General features: G+C 47.6%; 1 protein-coding gene across 5 annotated transcripts in view; it reads left to right on the top strand.

The window, feature by feature from the left end:
- Positions 1 to 26284, top strand: part of SETD3 (SET domain containing 3, actin histidine methyltransferase) — a 78251-nt gene that overhangs the window by 22471 nt on the left and 29496 nt on the right. For all 5 annotated transcript variants that reach the window (XM_027569826.2, XM_027569825.2, XM_027569828.2 and 2 more), the window contains one exon: positions 287 to 543. In XM_027569826.2, the coding sequence (XP_027425627.1) occupies positions 287 to 543 (257 nt within the window). The remainder of the gene's footprint in view (positions 1 to 286; positions 544 to 26284) is intronic.

The raw sequence follows: 26284 nt of genomic DNA on the forward strand, positions 1-26284 counted from the left end.
TGACTGTTCAAGGCAAAGTGCAAATGATAAAAGTATGAAATTTTATTTTGTGGCGCTAAGGACCATATTTGGATGTTTTCTCAAACTAGTGAAATGTTCCCCCAAATTCACATTGTTTTGCGTGCTTGTAGTCTGACATAGTAGAAGAGTGTCGGAAGAAAGGGGCTTGTTACTCTAAATATTACAGAACTTTCCAGTTATTTCTGTAACTTAAATATATATTTTGAATGAATACTTTTTAAGTCGCTTTTTGGAACTTACGCTGTTAACTTCTGGGTTGATTCAGGGCCCTTATATTCTCAAGACCGGATTCTTCAAGCTATGGGAAATATCACACTGGCCTTTCACCTGCTGTGTGAGCGAGCTGACCCTAACTCTTTCTGGCAGCCCTATATTCAGACCCTCCCCAGCGAATATGACACTCCTCTCTACTTTGAGGAGGATGAAGTTCGGGACCTTCAGTCCACACAAGCTATCCATGACGTCTTCAGCCAATACAAGAACACGGCTCGGCAGTACGCCTACTTCTATAAAGTCATACAGGTGAGTGGCTGGTTGCTGTTAATTCTTTTTTTTTTTTTTTTTTAAGATTTTTATTTATTTATTTGACAGAGAGAGAGACACAGCGAGAGAGGGAACACAAGCAGGGGGAGTGGGAGAGGGAGAAGCAGACTCTCCACTGAGCAGGGAGCCTGATGCAGGCCTCGATCCCAGGACCCTGGGATCATGACCTTAGTTGAAGGCAGACGTTTAATGACTGAGCCACCCAGGTGGCACTGGTTACTGTTTAGATGCATGTTTAACAGAGTGCAGAAGAAAGGGAAATCGATGGCATAAATGTTCTACCTCACATTTTATTACACATGTTTAAACATTGTGCTTTTTAAGGTAAAAGGCATTCTGATTCTAGTCCACTCTCTTTTTTTATACAGAAATATCCCTGAAGTGTGATTTGAACATATCTGACTTCCCTTGTTAATAGAAGCAGCCCTTGTTCCTGAGTTAGGAAAGTCTCTGAGCTTTTCTGAAAAGGAAAGATTATAATACAATACAACTTTAGAAGCTATAAAATATATCTAATACAAACAGGTGCTCGTGTATCAATTTTCCAAGAAAGTGAAAGGCCCTTTCTGGGTTCTTCATATATATATATGTTGACATGTATTTTACTGAATTATAGCGACAGTTAATTTACTAACTTAGAATGCTTAGACTCTTCGTGTCTTTCAGAGTGTGCTGTGTATTATGTTAATTTTAATCAGTTCTGAGTGGAAGTGTCCTATAAAAACTTCTGTAAGGTTGTGAACATTTGAATTACATCTGGTTACTCCTTTCTGTGTTTTGGCAGTTCTCCCCTTTCTCAGTTGCTCAAGAATTAGCTCCAGGGCTGCTGTACCTGATACCTGGCCTTGGGGATGCTGCTAAACTTCCTACGATGTTCAGGGCAGCCCCCAAACGAATTTTCCAACCCAAAATGTCAGTAGTGCTAAGGTTGAGAAATCTTGCTTTGTGGTTATATATAGAACAAAGTGTCTCAGGTACCAACATGATACCAAAGATCACCATCATTCCTGACTGGTTGGATTCCTAGGGCCTGACTGAACAGAAGGAACTTAAGCTTCGTAGTGAGATGAACCCGAGCTGAAACCCAGATTCCATATCTCACTTGCTATTTAAATATAATTTGAAATTACAGTTGATCCTTAACACGGGTTTAAGTGGTATGGGTCCACTCATAACATGGTCATTTTCGATAAGTACAGTGCAGTGCTGTAAATGTATTTACTCTTATGATTATCTTGATAACATTTTCTTTTCTCCCTCTTTATTATGAGAATACAGAGTATAGTATGTATAACATGCATAAATCAACTGTTTATGTTATCCGTAGGACTTCTGGTCAACAGTAGGCTATTGGTAGTTAAGATTTTGGGGAGTCAAAAGTTACGTGTAGATTTTTGACTGGGTGGGGGTCAGCACCGCATCCCCTGCATTATTTGGGGGTCAGCTCTAGGTGCTTTACCCCTCTGATTGGTTTCCTTATCTGTAGGATAAAAACATATGCCCCATTTTCCAGTGTAACTATTGTCAGCCCAACTTGGGCTGTTCATCAGAGGACCTACCGAGGTGCTAGGCCTCGGTGCCTGTGGCCATTAGGAGTGCAGTTTCTTCTGGGAAGCACGGAGGACATCTCGGGTGAAGCCATCTCAACGGGGGCAATGTCATTGAGGCGGTGGGCTCCGGAGCTGGCCTGCCAGGGTCCGAATCCTTGCAGCACCCTGATTGCTGCGCTGTTTGGGGCGTGTCTCTGTACGTCTGTTTCCTTATCTCTAAAGTGGGATAATATAGTGCCCGATTCCAGGGCTGCGGAGCTGACCAAATGAGTTGACGTATGTACAGCCCTTGATGACAGCAGTGTTTGCTGTAGGAATTCTCAATTTGTGTTACTGTTCTGTGGCTCGTTCTTCAGGCCGTGTGACTCAGTTTGAGTTTTTTATTGTTTTACGTGGCTTCTCCCCCTGTGCCTGCAGGGACTTACATTAGTGTGTCTTAACCTTCCCTACTGAACACCCTCGCCGCCAAGGACAATGAAGCTTATTCCTGCAAGATGAGGCTCTCCACCCAGAGTGGGCCATTACAGGCTCAGAACTGCTTCAGAGCCTCATGCTTTTGTCGTTGTTGGCTTCGTTTAAAAATATCAATAGTTCGTGCAAATGTGTATGTTTGCTCTAGTTTGAAAACCATGTTCAGTGACATACTATCAAGTCAGGTTGGCATTGTAGGAAAACAGCCTGGCTTCTCCTGGGGCTGTACCTGCCCCTGTGTGTGCCTGGGGGCCCCCGTTCCGGCTTGGCCCGTAGTAAACACTGTTACCCCGACATCGTGGCCCGTCCAGGTGTGCTGCTTTTTCAGAAGAATGGGGACACTCCACATTAGTAGAAGGGAACGATTACAAACTGAAGATACATCCTAATGGGATTTTGTAGGAAATTTCCTAGGCAGTGGTTTAATTTAAGTGCGGGCCGGAGTAAGACCATAGACAGCCTGATGGGGTGGAGCCGCGGTGGCAGCAAGGAGGGTCCAGGCCCGGGAGAAGAAGGGCTTTGCACGAGCGTTCCTGACCAAGAAAAACGGACTCAGGCAAAAGTTATCTTTTTAAAAATTAGAGTTTGAGACCACCTGCTTTTCTGGTTGTAGAATGTTCTCATTGCTCGTGGAATCTTCGATAACGATCCAGCTTAAACACAGACGTTAGCATTGTGCTGCCATTATTTTGTAGATCAGGTTTTCTCACCTTGGCACCAAACCCTCCCTCTTGCTCATGCTGTTCCAGGATCAGCTGTCTGGCTTTTGCTCCGTTTTGGTAGATCACTCCATCAGTGCGCCGCCGCTTGGGAAGAGAGAGTGAGCGGGGTTGCCTCAGTTCGTATTTAACGTCTTCATTGCCGTGACCTGCTCTCAGTTTTGTTTTGTGGGGCATGGTGGCTCTTAACCTTTTCAGGGTCCTGGGGCCTGTCTTCCCCGAGAACTGTGCACATGTCCTCTATCACAAATGCTTACGTACCATTTGAGGGGGTCCCAGTTCCAGAACCTGATTTGCGGTTTTTAATGATAACTTCCCATTTAAAGTCATTTTCCTGCAGCTGGGCACTGGACCTGAAACCCGTTATTTTTCTTCTGAGGTCTGCCAGCCACAGCTCTTAGCCACTATCTCGTGTCACACCAGCAGTGTGAGTGCAAGCACGACTTGTTTCCGTGTGCCCCCACTGGTGATGCCCAGACCCTGGGAGAAGGGTAAGGAAAAGGGAAATAGTCACACCAGCCTTCTGTCTTGCTTCAGGTGCTAGAATGTTTATTCTGAAAGAAAAGTAGCATTAGTACTACCTCCTAGTCATTATGAATTCCTGTAGGTAGACTTCCCTGCATTGGGTTTGTATTGTCATGTTTGTCTGTCTCTTTGGTTGTTGTTGACTAAAAACTAGAAAAATAATTTCCCACACTCTTTTCTCCCAGAGTGTTTTCTTAGTCAAGGGTTTTTTTTAGAGCAGCCGGGTGTTAGTTCAGATTACTTTCTGTTCAGAAGTCTTTCTGGGCCTCTGCTGGTTCTCATGTATAGAGAAGGGGTTTGGGCTTTATGATCTTTTCAGTTTTTTATATTATATTTACATTGTGTTTTTGAGATGTTCTACATACGGGGTTTTCTCTAGGTCTTCAGCAGATGATAGTATGTAACCAGGAGCCTCAGATTCAAGGAATTTGGAGAGCATACCTTGTATGAAGATAGAGCACCTGCTGGTGAAATCTTATACTGCAGCTTAACAGTTGAGAAATGTCAACACGCAGACTCGAGAAGCTAAATTAGGAACTGTGGCTCAGCCAGATCCTGGAAAAGGCTTGTGTGGATTGAGAACCCTAAGTGGTGGTAAAATTTCTGTCATTTTGTGAAACAGGGACCAGCGCAGAAGAGAGGATTAATGGTAGAGGGCAGAACTTTGCATTTAAAACCACTGCAGAGTTTTGAGCCTATAAGAGTACACTTCGCAGACCAGGACGTTCCAAAGTTCAGCTCTAAGTTGAGACTTCTGTCTGGAAATATGGGACCAATTTTGTGATAGGAATCACTGGAAAAGTAGGACTTGGCTTACACCCAGCTCTGAAGCAATGTAATTGTGTAAAGGTGAAGAAATCCTATCAGATGTGACCTGACTTAGCACAGATGACCGATAGTCCACATATTGCTCACCCCTGCCAGTAAAAAAAACAAATGAACAGATCCTGTGAATGAACTGTGTTTAATTTGTACTCCCATCTATCAGACCAGGCACTGCGATGTGGGGTGTCAGCTTCTCCTGGGGTTAAGAGCTGTCTGGGGACATGCACGTTTTCCTGTGTTGCTGAACTTGAACATGATGCTCATGTAAGGAAATACAACTGTGTAAGGTTTAATAGAATAGAGGCATAGGTATAAAATTACTGTTTTTCCATTGATCTCGTAGTTTACATGATTTGTCCCACCTTACTTGGGTTTCGTCTTTTGTGTTGGTCAGACAGTTTGAGAGGTTGAGTGGAACGGATGGAGATGGAGAAACCACTTGTGTGTCAACTGCCGTGAGTTTCAGTTGAGCAAGCTTCCACTCTATCTGCCTTATGCTTCAGGATGGAGTCAGGCAGTCTTGAGTTGGCTCTATTCCTTGAACAGGCCACTTCTCCTACCTAGTCAGAGCTGTAGTGGCAGAAGATTCGAGCAGTCATACTCACAACTTGGCTGAAAACAGAGCCCACCAAGAGGCAGAGGAAGATGTCACGCTTGGTTCTTGGCATCCCATGGCAGTTGTGGCCAAATACAAACAGTTGCTCCTCCCATTTCTCGCTGTTCTAACTTGTCTCTGACAGAGGCGCACAAGAATAGCACAAGATGGGAGTTGCCAGATAGATTTAGCCTGTGTTTTCTAAAACTCGCATCTACACATAGAATCTGCTCCTACATAGTGCCTTCAGGGCTGAGCATCCAGTTAGAGTAAGAGGCTCTGGGCACTAGCTTACTCTAAAGACCCCGACTCCCAGAGCCTCACCGTGCAGAGCTGTTTGTAAGACCTCCGTGTAGATAGTGTGTGCTATCTACACACGGAGGGCAGCACCGTGAGGCAGAGCATGCATGTGTATTCCTGTAACTTCTCCTCTGGAGGCAGAGGCTGTGGGCAGGCGCCTGCAAGTTTGTGCGCAGGTTGTGGCCCCCAGGCAGCGTGGGGTTCTCCGTGGTCAGCTTCTCCTGCTGTTGGTCTTTCCCCTCCACCTGGAAACCTGCCTAAGAGTCTTCCTTCATGGGTGTGCCAACCCACCGCTTCCTCCTGACCTTGGATTTACTGCCCTGTCTTCTGTTTTTAACCTGTGTGCCCTCTTGATTATTGCATTTTTCAACTAATACGTGTGTGTGTGTGTGTGGCAGCACACCCGGATCCCTGGGGATATAGAGATTTTCTTTTCTTTTTTTTTTTTTTAAGATTTTATTTATTTATTTTAGAGATAGCACGAGGGAGGGGGTAGCAGAGGGAAAGGAATAAGCCGACTCCCTGCTGAGCGTGGAGCCTGATATGGGGTTTGATCCCAGGACCCTGAGATCACGACCTGAGCCGAAATCAAGAGTTGGACACTACAGACTGAGCCACCCAGGCGCCCCTAGAGATTTCCTTTTTAAATGTTTTCTTCTGGAATGAACTTTTAGGCTTACAGAAAAATTGCACATGTAGCACAAAGTTGAAAGTGTGGCTGTGGACGCACACTGCTTCCTGGCTTCCATCCTCCTGACCTCGTTCCCACTTACATGTTTTTCCTCGGAGGCAAACGTGTTCCAAATGGGACATTTTTGTTCTCAGCCAACTTCATGGCAGTGCCACGTCTGTGAATAGCTGCAGAAGTGAAGAGGGAAGGAATAGAGTCAGAGGTGACGGTGACAGTGAGCACAGAGGAGGCTGATCGACAGGTTTGGAGGTGTTGGATGCAGGAGCCATGAGTCCATGTTTCTTCCTTGGCTGCTGTGGTAACGGACTGGATAGAGGCTGCGGGATGCAGAGAGAGAGGATGATTTCCGTTTGCAGGTTGCTCATCTGAGTTGACCGGGGCCTTTTCCCGTCAGGTAAGGAGTTTCTGTGCTGTGTGCCTCGTGGGACTGGCCCGAGGAGGAAGGGCTGGTCCAGGGCGGGTCGGAGTGGCTCCTGAATACATGGCAGGAAACCCAGAGCCCAGCCCATCTCCTATCCGGTCAGAGCCTCTTGCTCTCTTCGCAGGGCTATAATCCTTCCAGTTACCTGTGAGGGTGCCCACGCCCTGAGCTGGGGTTGGAGCATGTCTGCTAGCCCCACGCCTGTGTCCTTGAATCTCTAAAGTTGTTTCTGGTCTTAATTTGGGGACAAAAAAGTGGTCTGGTTTTCAGGGCAGAGCAGTCTTGTTTACAGTCTTCCTTGGGCTCTTTTACAGAAAGCTGGGTGTGGCCTGCTGGCTTCGAGGCCGAGGCTGGTTGGGCCCAGGGCGGGAGCCTGCACGGGGCTCACCTGCTGGCTGCTTTTTCCAACAGCACGGATGTGCCTCCTGCCCAGCCTGGCTCCCGCTGTACAGAGGTGGGAGAGGCTCCCTCTCAGAGGAACCCATGCCCCTGCCCGGGGCTTTCTCTGCAAGCTGTGAGGAAGCCACCAGTCCTCTCTTTATTGTCATCCTTACTGATTCCATTTGTAGTAATGTGAAAAACATGAGAACGCTGGAGCTTAGGAAACCAGCGTAGCTTGGCGTGTTCCCTGGAGAGTTTCCAGTGCCCTTCCAGTCTTTGTTAGAGCCTCTGGCTGTCTCGCTGAGCTGTCGTGACCCACGTCCTTGCTTGTTCCCGATAGCTGACCTTGACCATTATTAATTTGTGTTAAATGTCCAAGAGTGTTGTCCTTATTGTGTCCTTACGTAAGCTTTCTGATTTTGTAACGTATCCATTCTAAACATGTTTGTGATTTTCATCGTTTTCATAAATAGAGGCTGCAGATATGTCATTAAAACTCTTTTTAACTCTGTTTCTTGTTTTGCATAGTGTTAGAGCAGGGCAGATGGGTATGGACTTCACCTTCCGGAATCCAGTAAGTGGTCCTTGTCTCCTGTTTTTTTCCAGCTTAAGTTTCAGCAGCCTCTGGGAGGCTCAAGAAATGAAGTGCTTTCTCTCTGTGTTCGCGCTTCTAATTGGGGAGCGTGGGCCTGATGTCCTAGTGGTGGTGGGTGGTCCTGTCTTGTCGGCTGAGGGAAGACGTCGCTGGAGGGCATTCAGTGGTGTGTCTGTGCAGGGGGAGACTCGGCAGCCCCGTGCTCCGTGTCCTCCTGTTGAAGTTCTCACATGCAGATTCGGCATCTCCCATCTGCCCTGTCTGCTGGTGACAGCGCGTCTCCCGGCCTCGCCTGTCCCTGCCGACTCTTCTCACTGGCGGCCCTCCTCCCGAACCACAGCCTCCCTCCCCTTTCTCATCTGCTTACCTGACTTGGGATCCTGGGGCCCTTCGGAAATCTTCCATTGTTGCTAATTAGGGTTAGGGACACGTGCCCAACACAGCAGGCACATAGATTGTCCCCGTCTCCTACTTTACGTATCACTCGGGTGCCAGCGTGTTCATAGAGGCCCCCCACGGGGTTGGCCGACAGACCCACAGGGGCGAGATCGATCGTGTACACGTGTCCCCTGGTGGCAGGACTCGGGAAGGAAGGAGAATCGGCATTTGTGGTGACGCCTGCTGTGTGTCAGGCCCTGTGATGAGAACTTTCTCTTCTGTTATTCTTGTGGTTAGGAGGAGTCGGGAACTAGTGTCTTCCCATAAGAATTTGAGACAGAAGTAGCCAAACTGGATTTTGAAGAAACCCCCAATACCAGGCCCAGGTCACTGGTAGTTAAATTCATGTCTGGAGAAGTTAAAGCCTCAGAGGTCAGAGATGGGGCCTCGCTCCTAAGACGCTGTTCACTGAGCCGATGCTTCTGCGTGCCGCTGGTGGGCTGAGGGGCTTGGCAAGGCTCCTCCAGTCCTCCCTTTTACCTCATAGCTGGGCATCACCCCGTTTTCCAGGGGAGGAGACAGGCTGAGGGTGAGAAAGGTGGCTGGAGCTGCTGAGGGTGAGTCAGGATTGAAGCCCCAGTACACCCCACCCACCCACCTGGGGGCTGTGGGTCCCACTTCCTGTCTCTGCAGACCCATCCTTCTTACAGTTCCTTTCCTCCACCAGCCCCGCTTTACCAGTCCTGGCTCTTCCCAGTAGTCGGATCAATGGAACTTTGTGAAATCCCTGCAAGTTTAAAAACAAGCCTCAAAAAAAAATCTTTCTTGAAACCTGCCTTTTTCCCCCTTGGCCTCCCTGAGATCTGTATTTGTAAATTCCCTCACCTCTGGGACAGGATTTTGGGGTTTTGTTTTCTGTATGCTAGGGGACAGGACTTGCTCGTGTTTCTGAGACCTGGGGTAAGTGCCCTTATGAGTGAACACACTTGTGACCACTCTTGTTGGTTGATGTTGCTGCCCAAGCTCCATTCCTTCCTGGCAGAACTGTGCTGTGTGTGATGTCTGATGATCTGAATGATTTAGGCTGCAGCCACTGTGTAGCCACTGTTGGTATTCGTCATCCAGTCTCAAGGAAGGCTGCAGAACCAATAGAATGTGTATGTACGTAGAGAAGGAGATTTATTTTAAGGAGTTGGCTCATGCAGTTGTGGAGGCCAGTAACTCTAGAATTTACAGGCTGGACCAGCAGAGGCAGACCCTGGAAGGAGCTGATGCTGCTGTTGAAGTCCAAAGGCCCTCTCTCATAGGATTTCCCCTTGCCTGGGGGAGCCAGCTCTATTGAGGCCGTCAGCTGATTGGATGAAGCCCACCTGTATTAGGTAGGGCAGTCGGCTTTACTCCTAGCCCACCAATTTACATGTTAGTTTCATCTAAAAACAGCCTCACAGCAACATCCAGAATAACCCAGTATCTGGGCACTGTGGCCCAGCCAAGTTGCCGTGTAAAATGAACCAGCACAGTGAGCATGCTGTTCATCTCTCTCACAGCACATGTCACTGTGTGGACTTGCTCTTGCATTTATCTGTTCCTTCCTCTGGCGCGCGAGCTTCGCGGCCAGGGGCTCTTGTCCCTGGGCACCTTGTGCTGCTGCCCTCTGCACAGCGCCCACCACATAGGAGGCTCGGGCAGGGGAGCCAGTGGCCGTCTGGGTCCCCACACACAAGCCACGTGTGGCCAGGGCCTCTGGGGGCGGGGCAGGGCCAGAGTCTAGCCTGGCCTCACTCCCCAAGCTGGCCCCTGCAGAGCTGCGTCCTTGCAGATGGGCAGCCTTTTCTGGTTTGTACACAGGTCCCTGGCAGACACACTCGCCCCAGCAGGGACACATGCTTGACTTGCTGGGACGTCCGAGGAGCCAGCGTAAGTGAGGACTGTGCCGAGTGTCCCAGAACATTCCTCCCTCTGCTTGAGGCTTCTGTGGCCGTGGACATCCCTGCCCTGTCCTTTTGTCTTTTGTCTTCCCAGAGATGAAGTTTGCAGTGAAGGAAGAATTTATCAGATCCCCTGCTTTTATTTAATTTTTTTAAAAAGATTTTATTTTTGAGAGAGTGTACGAGCAGGGGGAGGGGTAGAGGGAGAGGGAGAAGCAGACTCTGCTCAGCAGGGAGCCCGATGCAGAGCTTGATCCCAGGACTCGGGATCAGTACGTGAGCAGAAGGCAGCTGCCCAACCGACTGAGCCACCCAGGCGCCCCTCTCCTGTCTTCTTACCGTCCTCACCCGATGTTCACTGCCTGGCCTCTATGCTCAGATTCTAAGAGTTCTCTGCAGGTAGACCCTGGGCCATTTTTCTTCAACCCTTCTTACTGGATCTCCTTTTAGATGATGCACACCCTCCTGCTGCTGGGTCCTGTGGTGAGTTGGGGCTTTTTGATTGTGCTGAGCCTCACGTGTACTCTGTGTGTCGCTCCAGTGAAATGCGCCTCCTCTACTCTGCTTGTTGACCTGCAGACACCTGAGGCAAGAAGGTTCCTCCTGACCCTCTTGCTGAGGGTTTCTTCTTGGGGGTCGCTGGACATCCCCGCCTCACATGTGACTGCAGCAGAGCACCCTGCGAAGGTCAGCACTTCAGATGTGAAGTGCATTTTTGGAGAGCTGTTCCATTTGGCCCCCACTTTGTTCTTTAGTCCTCGGGCTTCATCACACATTTTGATTTGGGTAGTTTTCCCTTTCACAAGTCAACTTTATTTTTTCAGCTTAAAAGAAAAAGTGAGTTCTAGATAGTAGTAGTCAGAAACACAGCCTGGATACTGTGCTTATCTTTATTTATGTTGAATCTTGTCAGGAAAAAAAATATTTTCTTTTTTTAAGTAAGTCAAATAACTATTTGAAATATTTGCTGATAGTAATGGAGTTTTACTGAATGCTTCTCCATTCAGTTTTACTGAATGGTCTCCAGTTCAGTGGTAGGTGCTGTAAGGAGATCAAAAGTAATACGAGATCCTTGCCTTTTCAAAGTTTATGGTAGAGATGGGAGGGACTCAGTTGGCAGGAAACAGAAGAACAAAAATGGTAAACTGAGGCAGTGACTGCTCTCTGAGCTGTGGGATGCCTGGGGCAGTCAGATGGTTGTGGCTTTGAAAGGCAGGATTGTCTGGTTGAGGGAAATACTGTCAGCGAAGGTCTGGACTTGGGGGCAAGCAGGGCATATCCAGACGAGCCTGAGAAGACAGCCCAAGCCCAGCAGAGGCCACACAGTCCCTGGAATGGTGGGAAGTCATTGCAGGTTTGTGGGGACCAGCTCCCAGAAGTCTGATGCCTGAACCTCTCCAGGGTGCCTGTAGCTTCTGTGGCTCAGGCCAGTGTGGGATGAGAGAGTTGTGGCTTAGCTGAGGCTGTTTGTGTGACACCTGCTCACGTCACTCAAACTCCACGAGCCTCAGTTTCCACAGTTACAGTCTAGCCTGTCTTAGGCTGTCTTTGCAAGTGCAGCTGAGATACAAGTGGCTATAAATGTGTTTTTAAAATGCCAGCCTTGCCCTTGATGTCATTAACTGGCAGCTGGGTTTGAGCGTCCTTCAGTGATGTCGTGAAGGAAATTTCCTGCACTGGATGTAAAAGACAAGAAGATGCAACAGCAAGGCCTGTTCATAGGTGCTAGGATGGAGGGCACAGCAGAGAGGGGGCAGGGATAGACAGAAGGAGGGAGAGCATGAGGCTGAAAATGTGGCAGGAGCCCAGCTCGAGGACCATCAGCAGGCCTTGGGGTTTGTGTCCTCCTCATGTGATGGGGAGCCATGTGGGACCACACCAGCCTGGGTTTGCTTGCTTGCTGCTCTAACCTCAGAAGCAGGAAGACCAGCTAGCCCGAGGGATGTGAGAAGTGCTCGGAGGGAGAATCGGTAGTATCCGGGATACACTGGGCCTGAGGAGTTAAGGACGGTCACGAGGTTTCTGGAGTTTGCTGGCTTTAGGTGCACCTTCTCCCCTTTGCTCCTACACTGACTCTACCAGCCTCTCTCTATAACTTCTGTGCTTTAGAAAGGACATTTTTGATCCTAAATTTCTAGCTTATTCTAACTTGTTTAAACCCGAGACCTACCAGAAGTAACTTGTATGTGCGTTTTCCATCCAGACACCTTTATTTTGTACTTTGGAATATATATTTCAAGCTGAAATCTTTTGTATGCAAAAGTCAAGCCTGGAGCAAATGTTTATTGTGAAAGTATAAGCCGGTGAGAGTGAAGGTTTTAATGGGAGTGCTCGGCCAAGCTTAACCCCGGTGGCGCGCACACAATGGCACGTCTGAAGGAAAAGCTCTCAGAAGAGCAGCTTTCAATTTGAATATATCTGGGATCTCAAGATGGATTCTAATGAGTTTTAAAACCTTTGTGTCAGCCTCATGTTTTTTCTTTAAATGCTGTGAAGTCATTTAAAATTAATAAGCCAGTTTGTATTTGACAGCATCTGCATCAGAAATGATGCCTCTGTCGGCTCTGAAGTCTTTGCTCTTGTGTGGTCTTATCATTTCTCTAAAGTGAATTAGTGGCTATGGCTTCTAGAACCACTAGAAGGACATCCACTGCTCGTTCATGGGCAAGTTGACTACCCGACAGACCACCTAGGTCCAGCTGCTGTGTCTAAATGCTGACACCGTCACCTGAATGTGGGCCACATAGTGAGAAATGAAGGATTTCAGCGACGGGGGGTGGGCGGCGTGGCGCGGAGTTTCCCTGGGTTAGTGAGGTGCCGGACCGGGGTACGCTGGGACTCAGGGACAGCATTCCAAAGCCGAGGAAGGTTTGTCGGGGAGGTCAGTCTCCTCGCACTTGCGCCTCCTCCTCCCCCACGAGAAGTCTCACCGCATCTGGGCCTTTCTGTCTCCAGCAGCTCTGCTGAGACACGAGTGCACTTGTGGGTGCTGCTGGGCCGTGGGGCGCTCACAACGCAGTTTGTGCTTCCACAGAGCTCCCAGCCTGGTGGAAAACCCAGTCAGGACGGTGATGGAATAGCAGTTCTGGCGGGGGGCGTGGGGGTGGGCAGCCCAGAGGCAAGGGGAACAGCAGGAAGAGTGGGGAGTCAGGAGAGGCTTCACAGAAGTGGGAGGGCCCCTGACCCTGAAGAAGGTCCAGGAGTTTGCCAGGCAGAGGGCAAAGGGCACAGTGAAGCTGCCCAGTGCGCTTGGGAAGAGGAAGAGAAGGTGGAGAGACAGAGGCAGGCAGGGAGGGGGCCAGGAGCATCACATGGCTCACAGTGCCACCTGCATCAGGCACAGCTAGCTACATGTGACCCTCACAACAGCCTCACAAGGGGTCCGCTTGCTGTTATTTCCATTTGAGGGGTGACAAAATCGAGGCCTGTTTGCAGGTCTGCCTGTTCTAGAAACTTAAATGCAGACCTAATTATCAGTACACCAGAAGAGAGATTCACGTCTGATTCTGAAGTATCTTCTCTGCTGTATGGTGCTGCCTTCACCTCGTAACCATGGAAGCCGGTCACTCATCCCATAAACATTTATCGAGTACCAGCTGCTCAGGGAATCAGATTTGTATTTCAGCACGAGATATTGGAATGTTTCAGGCAGTGGCTCTTGTTCTCAGGAGTCCTGCTGAAATGGAAGCATCACCAAGGCAGGGGTTGGCCTGTGTTGTTCAGGCACCGAGACGGTGAGTGCTGTCACATAGGAGAACTCAGTAATCAGCTAGTGGGGGGTGCCAGGAGAGTAGTGACTGAGGTCACGCTGCCAGCACGTGGCGACACAATTCTTTGTTTTCTCTCCAGTGTGTGGGCAAGCACTACCTTCCTGGAGAGGCTGCTCTAGGTATTGAAGCACCCTAAAAACAGGACCATGGGCCACATCAAATTTGTGTCAAGAAAAAGGCATTCTTAACCAGCTTTATGGCTTTTTTAAAGAGGGGCGGAATCCTAGCAGACAGGGCTCCTCCGGATGCCGCAGTAGAGTGCACTCTGAATGTGGTTAGGGAGGGCTGATGGCTGGTGTCAGACCACGGCCTCCGAGGCCGACTTACTGGCCCTGTTGTGCTTAACACTTGGTGGGATAGAGGTGAAGACCTAGGAGGCACGCCGACCAAATTTCTGGATGGTGGAAAACTGAGAAGGAGGCTTTGTAAGTAGATCAAGCCTGTCTTGGTTCAGAAAACTCTGACCCGCGAGAAGGATGGGATTGAGCAGGAGTCATCTGGAGGCAGGAGGTGTGGGGAGAAGACTGGTGGCAAGACATCAGAGCTCCGGACCCTGTTCTTTGTCGGTGGCTCATTTGTGACCATAGACAAATCACTCACGTTCTCAGCCTTGTGCCCCGTTTCCCCCGCAGAAGTATGAAGCCAGGTGAGAAATGGAAGGAAATGTGTTTTAGATGAGCATTTTACAAATGCATGTTTCTTAAAGAGAAGCTCCCTCTCACTGCCCTTCCGGGTCCCGGTATGCGTCTTGGGTGAGGTACACGCTGCTGGCCCCTGGTGGTTCTTCCAGTGCAGTGAACTGCAGGGGGACTGTCCCTTCAAGGCCCTGTGGGCATAGAAGGCACACGCTTAGCCCCGTCTCTCCGCAGTCCCTAGCTCACAAACTAGTGGGGGAAGTAAGACAAGTAAGGAAAGCTAAGTGATGATACAACATCAGACTGACAGTTGTTGGCAATAGGAGTTCACTTGGTGGTATAGGATCAGTTACCAAAATTCTAGGGGAAAGTTGCTAAGGGAACTTCAGATGCGAGGAAGATTCTAGTGATTTAAGAGTTTACCACATAAAAAATATGACTCAAAAAAAAAAAAAATATGACTCTGCTTTAAAGGCAGTAAAGGTCAATCACAGCTTCCAGCTTCACACATCGAACATTATAAACTTTTAAAATAAGATTAATGTACCATCTCCCCAGGCATTGTACATGGTAAGAAATAGAAAAAGGTAAGAGTTATGTGTGCCTATTGATGAATTCTATCCTAGTGATACTGAATAGGCTTTAGACTGTATCAGTTATTCTTGAAAATGGCTTATGTTAACAGAATAAAAATGTAATAGAAAAAAAAAAGGCTGGGGACATTTAGTAACCCCCTGTAGTAAAGACGAACAGTTTGGGTCATTTTCTGTTGATTTTTAATTTTCTTTAATTGAGGTTTAACTTCCACATGTAAAGTACAGGGATTCCATGTCGATTAGTTTTTATCCTAAGTAACCACAACCGAGATCAAGCTGTGGCACGTGTCTGGCACCGGAGGAAGCCGCAAGGCTCCTGTCTCAGGCGGTAGCCACCCTCCCTTTTCTGGAGGGAGCACCCTTCCGACTGTCCGCACAGCTTAGTGTGTGAGGCCGAGCGCTTCTGTAGGTGGACCCGGCGGTGCACTTGCTCACCGCTGGCTGCTTTCACTCCCTGTGCTGTCCGTGGGACTCCTCCACATGTGGGTCCGCGGTACCTCCCTCCCGTCCCCGTCCCTGCTGCTGCTGCACCGTTCAGCGTCCTGTGTGCACCCCGCATTCTGCGTATCCACGCGGTGCCTGGGCCTTTGTGTCGTTTCCGGCCTGGGGCTACAGGAAGCTGCTGTCAGTGATCTTGTCGTCTGCTTGCGGACACATGCATCCCTTTCCTCTGGGCACTCTCTGGGGAGAGGAATTCGGGAGTTTCGGGCAGTCACATATGCAGCTTCAGTAGATACTGGTAAAGTGGTTTCCAAACTGGCTGAACCAGTGTACGTGCCACCAGCAGCATGTGAAAACATTCTGGTTGCTCCCCGCCCCTGCCCCCCCCCCCCCCCCCCCCCCCCGCTTTCTGTTAGGCTTTCTTTGCGTGTACAGGGGTGTCTCCTCGGAGCTCTGACTTCCCTTCCCTGGTGACTGGTGGGGTCGAGCGTTTGCTTATTAGCTACCCGGATATCTTCCTTTAGGAGTGCCCAACCAAATCTCTTACTCATTTAAAACACAGTTATTATCATGTATTTTACCTAACTCAGTATACACGAAAGAGTATTCTTTAAATATATTAATAATATAAAATACTTAATAATACACTTTATATTTCTTTATACGAAATCTTGACAATGCAGTGCATTTTTTTTTTTTCTGCAGGGAGTATATTACATTAAGGTTTTTAATTGTGGTAAAATATATGTATCATAAAATCTGCCATTTTGACTCTAAGAGTACAAGTCAGTGGCATTGGTTATATTCATAATGCTATGTATCTGTCACCACTGTCTGTTCCCCAGAATTTTTCATCACCCCAAACAGAACGTCTGTAAACATTTGACAAGACCTCCCCATCTCCCTGCCCCCTTCCGAGTCACCCATTTGTAATTTGTTTTTTTCTCCTGGATCTGTGTCCTTGATGAGGAGTGATTTATGCCTGTGTCCTCCCAGTGGCTCACCTAGTCCCTTCCTTAATGATGAAAGCCTTTGATGATCAGAGTTCTTTATTTTAACAAAGTCTAGTGTATCAGTTTTATTTTTCAAATACGGTATTTTTTGTGCCTCTCTAAAGAACTCTTTGCCTAGCCCTGGGGTTCCCAACTGAGAGTGGTTTGCCCCTCAGGGGACAGAGACAGTTTGGCTGTCACAGCTGGGCTAGGGATGTTGCTGTACCTACAACGCACAGGACAGCCCACAACAGAGAATGATGTGGCCTGAGAGGTCAGTGTGCTGCAGTTGGGAAACCTTGTCTGGCACAGGACCATGCATGTGTGCTTCTGGAAGCTTTGTGGCTTAGCCTTTCACATGTAGTCCAGGACTCACCTCTCCTTAGCCCCTGTGTATGTGAGGAGAAGAATTTGAGAGAAATCTGGATTCTTCCACATCTGTGTCCCTAGCCTTTTATTTAAACCAAAATTCAGTACATGATCAGGAGCTTTATATGGAACATAGTAACGTACAGAACGAAAGTTTTGGTAGTTGGTGACCTAAGAGCAGTATTTGGAGCATGAATGTAAATGGCTTGGCATTTGCAGAAAATGGAAAATTTTTCCCCTTCCAATCCGATTAGTAAAGACTTGATTTAGAGCTTTGTTGTTGTTACTTTGTAACTGTCAGGTTGCCACCATAATGAAAACTCCACACAAAAGGGACAATTCATAAAATACATTGACCTGAAAGTGTGCTGTTTTTATCAGACTCTTACTTGGTTCTTTGCACATAGGTATAATGATTAACCAGACGTTTCTCAGACTGATGGGGATTTGTTACTTTTTTCCATTGTAGTTCAGTTGTGTGTGTACTTGTCAGATCTGTACACCATGCACATAAATACGCAGATGTTTGCGGATAGTTAGGAGCGGGAGAAAGCACCTGCGGAAGCAGTGTCCTGGAACATGTGGACAGCTGGTCTTCACGAGGATGGCAAGGAGGGAAGAGTTGCCGGAGCTCTTTGCCTCCGTTTAATGGTCATGCCGACTCCATTCCTAGCATTCTCACATTAAAATCTAATGCTGTTTAAGAACGTATGGCCATGGCGTGGTCAGATGGGAAAAATCACCTTGTCCAGAATGTGCTGTGGGCTGTTAATGCTCTTCTATTGAAATGGACTCTAGCAAGGGGGTGAGTTGTTCTAGGGTTAGAGCCTTAGGTCTTACTTGAAGAACACACGCTGTTTTGGGGGTACCTCTAGTTCCCTTTTACTACATTTGTGGATGGTGTGCACTAGAAAGTGCTAGGTTTGGGAGCAACCCCTGGGTCTGAGTCACAGCTACGCCTCTAAGTGACCTAAGGTTTGGCAGGTCGCTCCGCTCATTGCCTCATCTGGTACTGGTGGGGCCAGCTTCTGCCTCATTTGGTACTGGGAAGAGTCAGTGAGAAGTGGAAACCTTTGCATAAATGCAAGGTACCCACCTTGTGGGACCACCCAGTTTTTAAAAGAGTTGTCACTCCAATATGTGTTAATATTTGTGGAGAGACAGCATGTGGGGTCGTTAGGGGAATGGGTTCAGAGACTCTTCTGCTTCCTAGCCGGGTGGCCTGGCTCATCATTTATTTGTAAAGTGGAGTTGCTGGTAGTACCTATCTTAACAGGGTTACTGTGAGGTTGAAAGCTTATCTGTGTAACATGTCTAGGACATTTTATGTGCCTGGCATACACTAGGTGCTCAGCAAGTGTTAATTTTTATTTTTATTGTTGCTGTTCGAGTTGATTTGGCAAAGAGTGGAATTCAGGTCCTGCCTCAGTCAGCACTTTTCTTCATAGACTCGCCAGTCCACTGAAAACAGGTGTGGTTAGCTCTCGAAATACAAAGTTTTGGTCGTCAGCATTGTGAAGTTGATTAGGGGTCGTGGGGCATCTGCTGTGGGAGAGAAAGAGATGTGAGCCAGATGCACAACTTGGCCTGCCTCCTCACTGGGGAGCCGGTTCAGAAGTTTGATGGTTCATTGACGTTCACCTGCTCAGTCTCACCAGTTTACAGGGCTGTTCCGAGCCCCAAGAGGGTTGAGAACAACTTGCTTCCATTCTGTTCCCACAGCTCCTAGCCTGATGTTTGGCACATAGTAAATGTCTGTTGAATAAATTTTCCTTATTTGCAGGTTAAGTCCAAAACCGTATTCGCGATCCTGAGGAAAAAGTAATGTGAGAATTTTTGGCCGTATGGTGTCAGAGACCTTTTTGACTCTTTTTTTAAGTGTGAAATTATTTTTAAAATTCTAAATCATACATATGTATAACAGAAAATGTTAGAAAATATTAGCATAATCGCTTGAGGAAAATATAAGTCTTATTCTAGTTGGCAGGGTTTCAGTGACCCCGAACCTCAAGTGGGCAGATCTGGATGAGGAAGGGGCCAGAAACCCTCGTGGGAAATGCAGCTTCTCCCAGACTGCATTTTGCTGTCCTTCATATGTATGTGCATACGTACACGTGAAGAGCAGGGAGAGGTTTCATCAGATAGCAAAGATCTTTTCTGTTCTCTTCCTCGGTGGCAGCTAGCAATGAACCCAGGTCCTGGCTTCAGCTCAAGCGAGCGTGCATCACTGGGGACACTTGTCACAAACAGTGCTTCCAGGACCCCACTCTTGGGGTCCGTAGGTCTAGACTGCAGGCCCAGCTGCAGCACACCCAGAGAATAGTGTCCTGGGCTGTCGGACTTTGGGGTAGCAGAGCACTTGCTGTTGCAGCCTGTCTGGAGTAGCTTACAACTTCCTTTATGCTTCACTATTTTCATCTATTTCAAAGGAAAAAACAGGTGTATGGAACTAAAGAGACCGAAATAAATTCGTAGGTGTAGAAGGCAGGCCTTATGGAGGCCTTCAGATTGGCTGGTTTTCATGAGAACTTTGGAAATTGAAGAGACTCGGAGGGCTTCTCTGTGGATTTGAGGCTGCGGAAGCAACAGTCTCTCACTAGGTCCTCCGTGTCTTTATCCAGAGCTGTCAGCATAGGAGTCCAAGAACGCGAGTATCTCCGAAAGCTATGCCTTTGGGATTGAAACAGTCTTAGTTTTCCGGTAACTGAGTGCTGAGTGTAAGTGGGTGCCAAAGGGACAAGAAACTGTATCACCACGTTAATGATGATCGTGAAACAGACCAAATGTCCTTCATTTTAAGCAAAGTCTCCTGCCTCTGATTTGAAGAGAATTGAGGTGTCTTGTTACTTAGATTCCTTGGCTTCTGTCTGCCCCTCTCAGTCTCCCCGTACCTGCACTCACCCTCTTTGTGTTCCCTCTTCTGTCCTTACCCAGCCTGCCTCTGCCCCCTGGGCTCACGGTGTTTTATTCTGCCCCCTATGTCTTTGTTCTTTTGCTTCCTCCCCACCCTCCATCGTCTTCTGGCTTTCCTGCAAAATATGTTCATTTCCTTCTTCCTAAGAGGCAGAAGGTCACTAGCATGTGCTGAGTGCCTGGGTCCCAGAGTGAAGATGCCACGGAGAGGAGGCATAGCCGAACCATGGTGGGCCTGCAGTGAGTGAGAAATAAAACTTGGTTGTTTTAAGCCACTGAGATTTGAAAGACATTTGTTACTACAGCAAATCCCAGCCTGTCCTGACTGATACCATATGTATATGCTTCTGTGAATTGTGTTGCAGAAGTTAGGCCTGGCCCACATTTGTTTGTTTGTTTGTTTGTTTGAGGCTTACAACAACCCATATTTATTAGCTCAGTTTCTGAGCGGGAATCCAGTCATGGCCTGGCTGGGCCCACTGTTTCAGGGTCTCTCACAGGCCATGGTCCCGTCTGAAGGCTCAGCTTCGAAAGATCTGCTTCCAAGCCCACTCATATGACTCGTGGCAAGTTTCCATCCCCAGGGCCTCAGTTCCTTGCTGGCAGTTGGCTGGAGGCTGCCTTGAGTTCCTTGCCTTATCAGACACATAGTCTTGATCAGATTTTCGAACTTCCACCCCCCCCCCCCCATTCTCTGCTTCCTGCTTGTTCAGAGACCCAATTCACATGCCTCTCCTCCACAAGTCATGGCCAGATCTCTCTCTTTCCAACAATGTCTGCAACCTCTTCTCTGTAATTCCAACACATGTCGTTTATTCTGGTGTGACACGTTATATTTTACCCATCTGGATTGTCTGTGACGACACTGTTAACTTCTTGTGATGCCCATCTTACTCATTGTTCCCCCCCACAGTGCCTTACATTTAGCAGACAGTGGTGTTTGATGAATCGATGGACGAAGCTTTGCTAGAATGCATGGAAGATGCAGAAAAGATGCTTTAGCAGGCCGGGGGTGAAAATGTACCACTTTTATGAATTTACTCCTTTATTATTATTTTGTATGAAATAATAGCTATTTAACTTTGACAACTTCCCTGAGAGTGATCAAACCCCCCCTTTTTTTCAAAGTTTCTTAACACTTGCTCCTCTTCCTACTTTTTGCAGATATATTTTATCCTGTAGGACACAGAGCATCACGGTCAATACTACATTTATTACATTATGTCCTTTTTTTTTGTGGACATAAATTTTAAGCACAGTGAGGAAGCTAAAAGATGTGATTAATATGGCTATTCTTATAATGGGTGTCTTATTTCCTCTAAAAGTCAGTGAGCATTTTCAAATCAAATGGGGAAGTTGTTGTCTGTCTCTCCAGAGGATGTTTTCCTTGTCAGCATCATGTGCCCATCGGGTTACTGGGGCGTAAGTTGAAGTACTTAGCTTTCTTTTTCAAAAGTAGAAGGTTAATTTGCAAAATGACCACACTTGGAGTAGTTAGCCTCGTAGTAGCAGTAGTAGTAGTGATTATAATAACAACAGGAGGGAGATAGGTGAGTGCCCAGGACACTGCTGTCTGTCCCCCAAGCTCCTGGGATCGACCACACTTCAGAAGCAGCCACTCAGAACCAGTCAGTGTATCACTGCCTCCTGCTGACTACACCCCACCTGCTGCACGGGGAGAAACGGGTGCCGCACGCTGGAGCATGTCAGGCCATATTTATCAGCTCCCTGTGTTTGACAAGTTCAGTGGGAGAGCCCAGATCTCCCCCTGCCGCCCCTCTCTGGCCTCCTAACCCCTGCCGATTAGACCACCTCTACCTGCCTGTCTGGTACCCCCTGTCCACCGGGCAAGAAGCCACGTGGGGGCAGAAACCAGAGCTGTCTTGCTCACTGTGTCCCATTCCTGGCACAGCATCTCACCCACGAGTTGGCACTCCATAAATATTTGTTGAGTGAGTGCCATGAAGCAATGCACGGAGCAACACAAGAGCAGTTTAATAAGGTGTGGAATCAGGTGCTAGGTGGTGTTTTGCAGAGTGTGTGGGTTAGAATTTCAGAGGTCAGGAGGTCATATGAAGGTTTGAAAGAGGAAGGACCTTAAGCTGGCCTAGGGTTGGTGAATCAGTGGAAGAGGTAAATTATCCTAACTGGGAAAGTAATATCAAATATTAGTTGTGAAAATACAGTTGACCCTTGAACAACATGTTTGAACTGCGGGGGTCCACTTGTATCTGGATTTTTTTCAGTAAATACAGCCCAGTATTGCAAATGTATATTCTCTCTCTTAGGATTTTCTTAATAACCTGTTCTTTTCCCTAGCTTCCCCTATTGTGAGAATAGAGCGTATAATACATACAGCATACGAAACGCGTGCTCATTGACTATGTTGGTAAGGCTCCTGGTCCGCGGTGGGCTATGAGTAGTGAAGTTTGGGGGAGTCAAAAGTTATATGCGAATTTTTGACGGTGTGGGAGGGTTGGTGCCCTAATCCCGTGTTGTTCAAGGGGCAACTGTGGTTATTTTCCACATCAGGTTTTATCAAGGATAAATAAGGTTATTACTTCCAGATTTTGCAACTTTTTTTTAGAAATTAGAGGATGAGTCGAAAAAAACAGTGGTCATTTTGCCAAGCGCAGAGTCTTAACTGACAAAGCTAATGATCTAGAAAAACCTATGTTGGAAAATGTCACTTTATTATATGTGTCTGGAAGTGCAGATGGGAAAACAGATTTTTTTCTTTTTTCAGTAGATTCATTAAGTGTTTGGGAAGAGGCTCTCTTCCACACCGTCCCCAGCCTGCGTTGTTTGAGACTAAAGCTGAGCCCCACTTGCCTCCTGTCTCTCAGGGCAGAGGCAGCTGCTGATTTTTGCTTACGGACCCGGGCCGGCGGCAGGCCTGTGGCAGGGAGTCTGCCACCGCCGCGTGGGGGTCTGAGGGCCCCGCACGGATGAAGCCAGCATGGCGGGAATGAAGAACGAAGAACCACTGACACTTACTGCTTACACAGAAGCCTTGGCGCTTGCCCCCGGTCATCCCCTGGCCCTGGCTTCGAGCGGAGGCCTAGGGACCCTGGGCTGGGGCTGTGCGCGCGGCGCTGTGAGCCAGGCCACATGTCTCCCGGGGCTGTGCGTGCCCCTGGCACGGGCCCTGCCAGCCACCGTGCACCTCGGAGTGGCCGTCTGCTTGCCACCTATCAGGCCGACCCAGCGGGTAGAGCGTTACTCCGTGTGGTGACGCAGCAGTTCACCGTCCACACGGAAGTCACGTCCGGCCTGGTTGCTTTTGGTCTGCTGCGGTTTGATTTCAAAGACGTGGAGCGTACTTGGAGGAAACCTGGCCTTGCCGTGGACGTAGCCTGTCACACCTCCTGGTGGGTGACTTACCCCCGGCCTCCACGGTGGGCACCCTGCAGCACTCCCCAGTTTCTCCCATCCTGACTTTCATGAATAATGAGCTCGTCCTCACCACCCACCTTCTCAGCTCCCCGCTCCAAGGGTTAGGGCCGAGGGTCGTGAGCTGAGTCAGACCTTCTCAGCCCAGCAGAGAGATGCGGTGTCACGGCCTGACGACCTGGGTCTCATTCCCCTGAGGATTGTTCCAGACTCCCTGCAGCTCCTTCCGTCCTGCTTCTCAGAGAAAACTGAGACCTCTCCTGCTAACTCTTGTCTCCATGTTGGAGCTGTGTCTTCACCTCCCTTCATCCCCTGAGAAAGAACACCCCCCAGTCGCCAAGGCGAGCCCGGGGCCTGTGCCAGGAGCTCTTTAATACTGCTGTCCTAGCTTTGTCCACTTGGTTTCCAGAATTTCCCTGTCCTTTGACGTAATATCCTGTTCACCTTCTGCCTTTAACCCCATTTATCATGAATATTCCACACTCGAGGCTTCTTCAGGCCCCTGCAACCCCGGTCCTCCCCACTGCCTTGCTGTGCCCTCTGGTGGATCTTGGGACTGCCAGTCACCCATTCCCGTGTCTGTTCTTGCTGCCCAGTCGCCTTGCATCCTCCCAAGTTGCAGGACTCTGGGTCAGGAGTCAGATCCACTTTTCAAAACCCAGTTCTAAAATCTCTTCTCACTTGTGACTATAATCAAAAATCATCTTGGATCAAGAGATGACTTAAGTCAGTATATTGGATTTCTCGCTCTCTGTTCCAAGTGAACAATTTCCTGTTTAATAGGTAGTGCTTAGAAGAGAGGCACTGATTAAACTGTTCCATTGGAAATTTGTGTCTAGAAGCTGCTCCAACAAAATAGCATTCTTCTTAAAATGTGAGATTGTGTTTCCTCTGAAAAAAACATGAGTGAAATCCATTACATAACTGTTGATCAGTAGAGCATTTAATTAAGAAAATATAAGGCAAATCGTAATTTTTTGGAGAAGGAAGCAGTCATATGGACCTTTTCTGCCTGGTACTGCTTGGCTCTGCTTGGCCCTCACTAGGCTTGTCATCCCGAGATGGGAGCCGGTGAAGCTTGGGGTGGTCCCTGGACTGCCTGGCCTGGCCCTTCGTCACTTCATGCCCTGCACAGTTTCAGGGTAAATCTAACTCTATATTACTTCACAGAAGAATTTTTTTTTATGACATCTCTTTTCTTCCCCCTGGGAAGTGTTAATACTGATGGGGAAATAGCCGGTAACTGCTGACGACGTCTTGGTGCCTGCTTTTTTTTTTTTTGGTACAACTGTGTTTAAAGAGTTTTGATACCTATTCTGGACTCTTCATGAAATGAGAGAGGAAATTTTATCAACTAAAGAATATAAGACGTTTTTGCTTCTCCACTACTCTATCCAAATTCACGGACATTTGAAATTACGTTTGGTTAGTCAAGTCAGTGTCTTGACGGAGTGTGAGAATGTTTTGTTTTGACTCTAATAAATATAACCTTATAATTCAGTTCATTGCAGTTTTAATGGGGATATTTTTACCAGTAAGGTTAAAATATTTATCATATCTCAGGGTAATACTTTTGAAAGCCCTCTTTTCAGGAGATACAAAAGTTACTAAGACTTTTCTGAGCTAGCCTTTTCATCAGCAGCTTTCTTTGACAACGGGGGTACAGTGGCCTCTTCACCTCTCTTCCCTTGGTTGGAACTTTTGTAACCTGCTGTCCCACCAGTGACCCAGGGAAATAGTATTGGGATAGTGCATTCACCATTGACATGTCCACAGATTGTGGATAGAAGTGGCTGCTGGCTGCAGGGGCCATGGGGATGCACACTTCACCTTGGAGCTGGGTTCTCGGACATGCACCCCCACCCACCTCCTGTGACCAGCAGGTACCTTTGCCCTAGATTTTGTTGTGTTGGGATTGACCAAAGTAAACTTGTGGCCGCTGGTGACAAATGTGTGATGTATGGACTCCGATGGTATGCCTGGGAATGTGGATGTTTCACAGGCTCTCCGAATTGTGGGGATCCTCTTATGTCATTAGGATCGATTGATTCCATCAGAATTTGGCCCATCTTTATCAGAACCCCAAGTCTGATACCTGCAGGTTCTCAGCTTCCATGCTGCACTCTACTAGCTACTTACAGACTCCTTCAATTTCCTTTAGGCTTAAAGGCAGAACATTTAAGGGGCCAAGGTTCATTTCCCTAACAACATGATAACTAGGAGAGGTGAAAGTAGCCAAAAAGTTCATTTCGATTAAGAACTTGGAGATAGGGGGCGCCTGGGTGGCTCAGACGGTTAAGCATCTGCCTTTGGCTCAGGTCATGATCCCAGGGTCCTGGGATCAAGCCCCACATCGGACTCCCTGCTGAGCAGGCCCTCTCCCTCTGCCTGCCACTCCCCCTGCTTTTAATCTCTCCCTCTGTCAATTAAAAAAAAAAAAAAAGGAACTTGGAGATAGTACAGTTTTAATGATTGATAAACCTGTGGGGTGTTTTAGAGGCTGTTCAGAGTTATCACAGAAATGGTAGGAATTCCAGATAATGGAATATTGGAAGTTGTTGGAACACTAATGTGGCATAATTCTAGTGAAGAAAATACTGGAAAGAAATTCCAAATAATACCCTAATGTTTTGAAATATAATGAAGGGAAGGGGAGCATATATATCTAAATGTATTTGATACACGTGTGGTTTCTGGGGCCAGCATTCTTCATGACCAACATGAAGGGAATTGGGCCAGATGATCTCTGAGTTATCGTCTAGGTCTGAGATTTTATGACAGTGGAGGTTACTTTTCAGTAAACACAGTATCCTTTCTGGTGGTTGGGAAATAATAGATTCACAGTCTTAGTCTCGCTGATATCGCTTGCCTCTAAGCTTTATAATGTTCTTCAAAATATCTCTGCGCTGCATTTTATTTTATTGACGTGTAGCTGACATACAATATTACATTAGTTTCAGGTGTACAACATAGTGATTCAACATTTATATTCATTACAAAATGGTCACCATGATAAATCTAGCTTCCATCCATTACCATACAAAGTTATTATAGTATTATTAACTGTATTCCCTAAGCTGTATATTGCATCCCCAGGTCTTATTTATTTTATAACTGGAAGTTTATACCTTTTAATTCCCTTCCCTTATTTCACCCATCCCCACCCCTCTCCCCTCTGGCAATCACCACATTGTTTTCTGTGTATATGAGTCTGTTTCTGTTTTGTTCTGTT

Source organism: Zalophus californianus, chromosome 6 (assembly GCF_009762305.2).
Source record: "Zalophus californianus isolate mZalCal1 chromosome 6, mZalCal1.pri.v2, whole genome shotgun sequence".
Taxonomy (NCBI): domain Eukaryota; kingdom Metazoa; phylum Chordata; class Mammalia; order Carnivora; family Otariidae; genus Zalophus; species Zalophus californianus.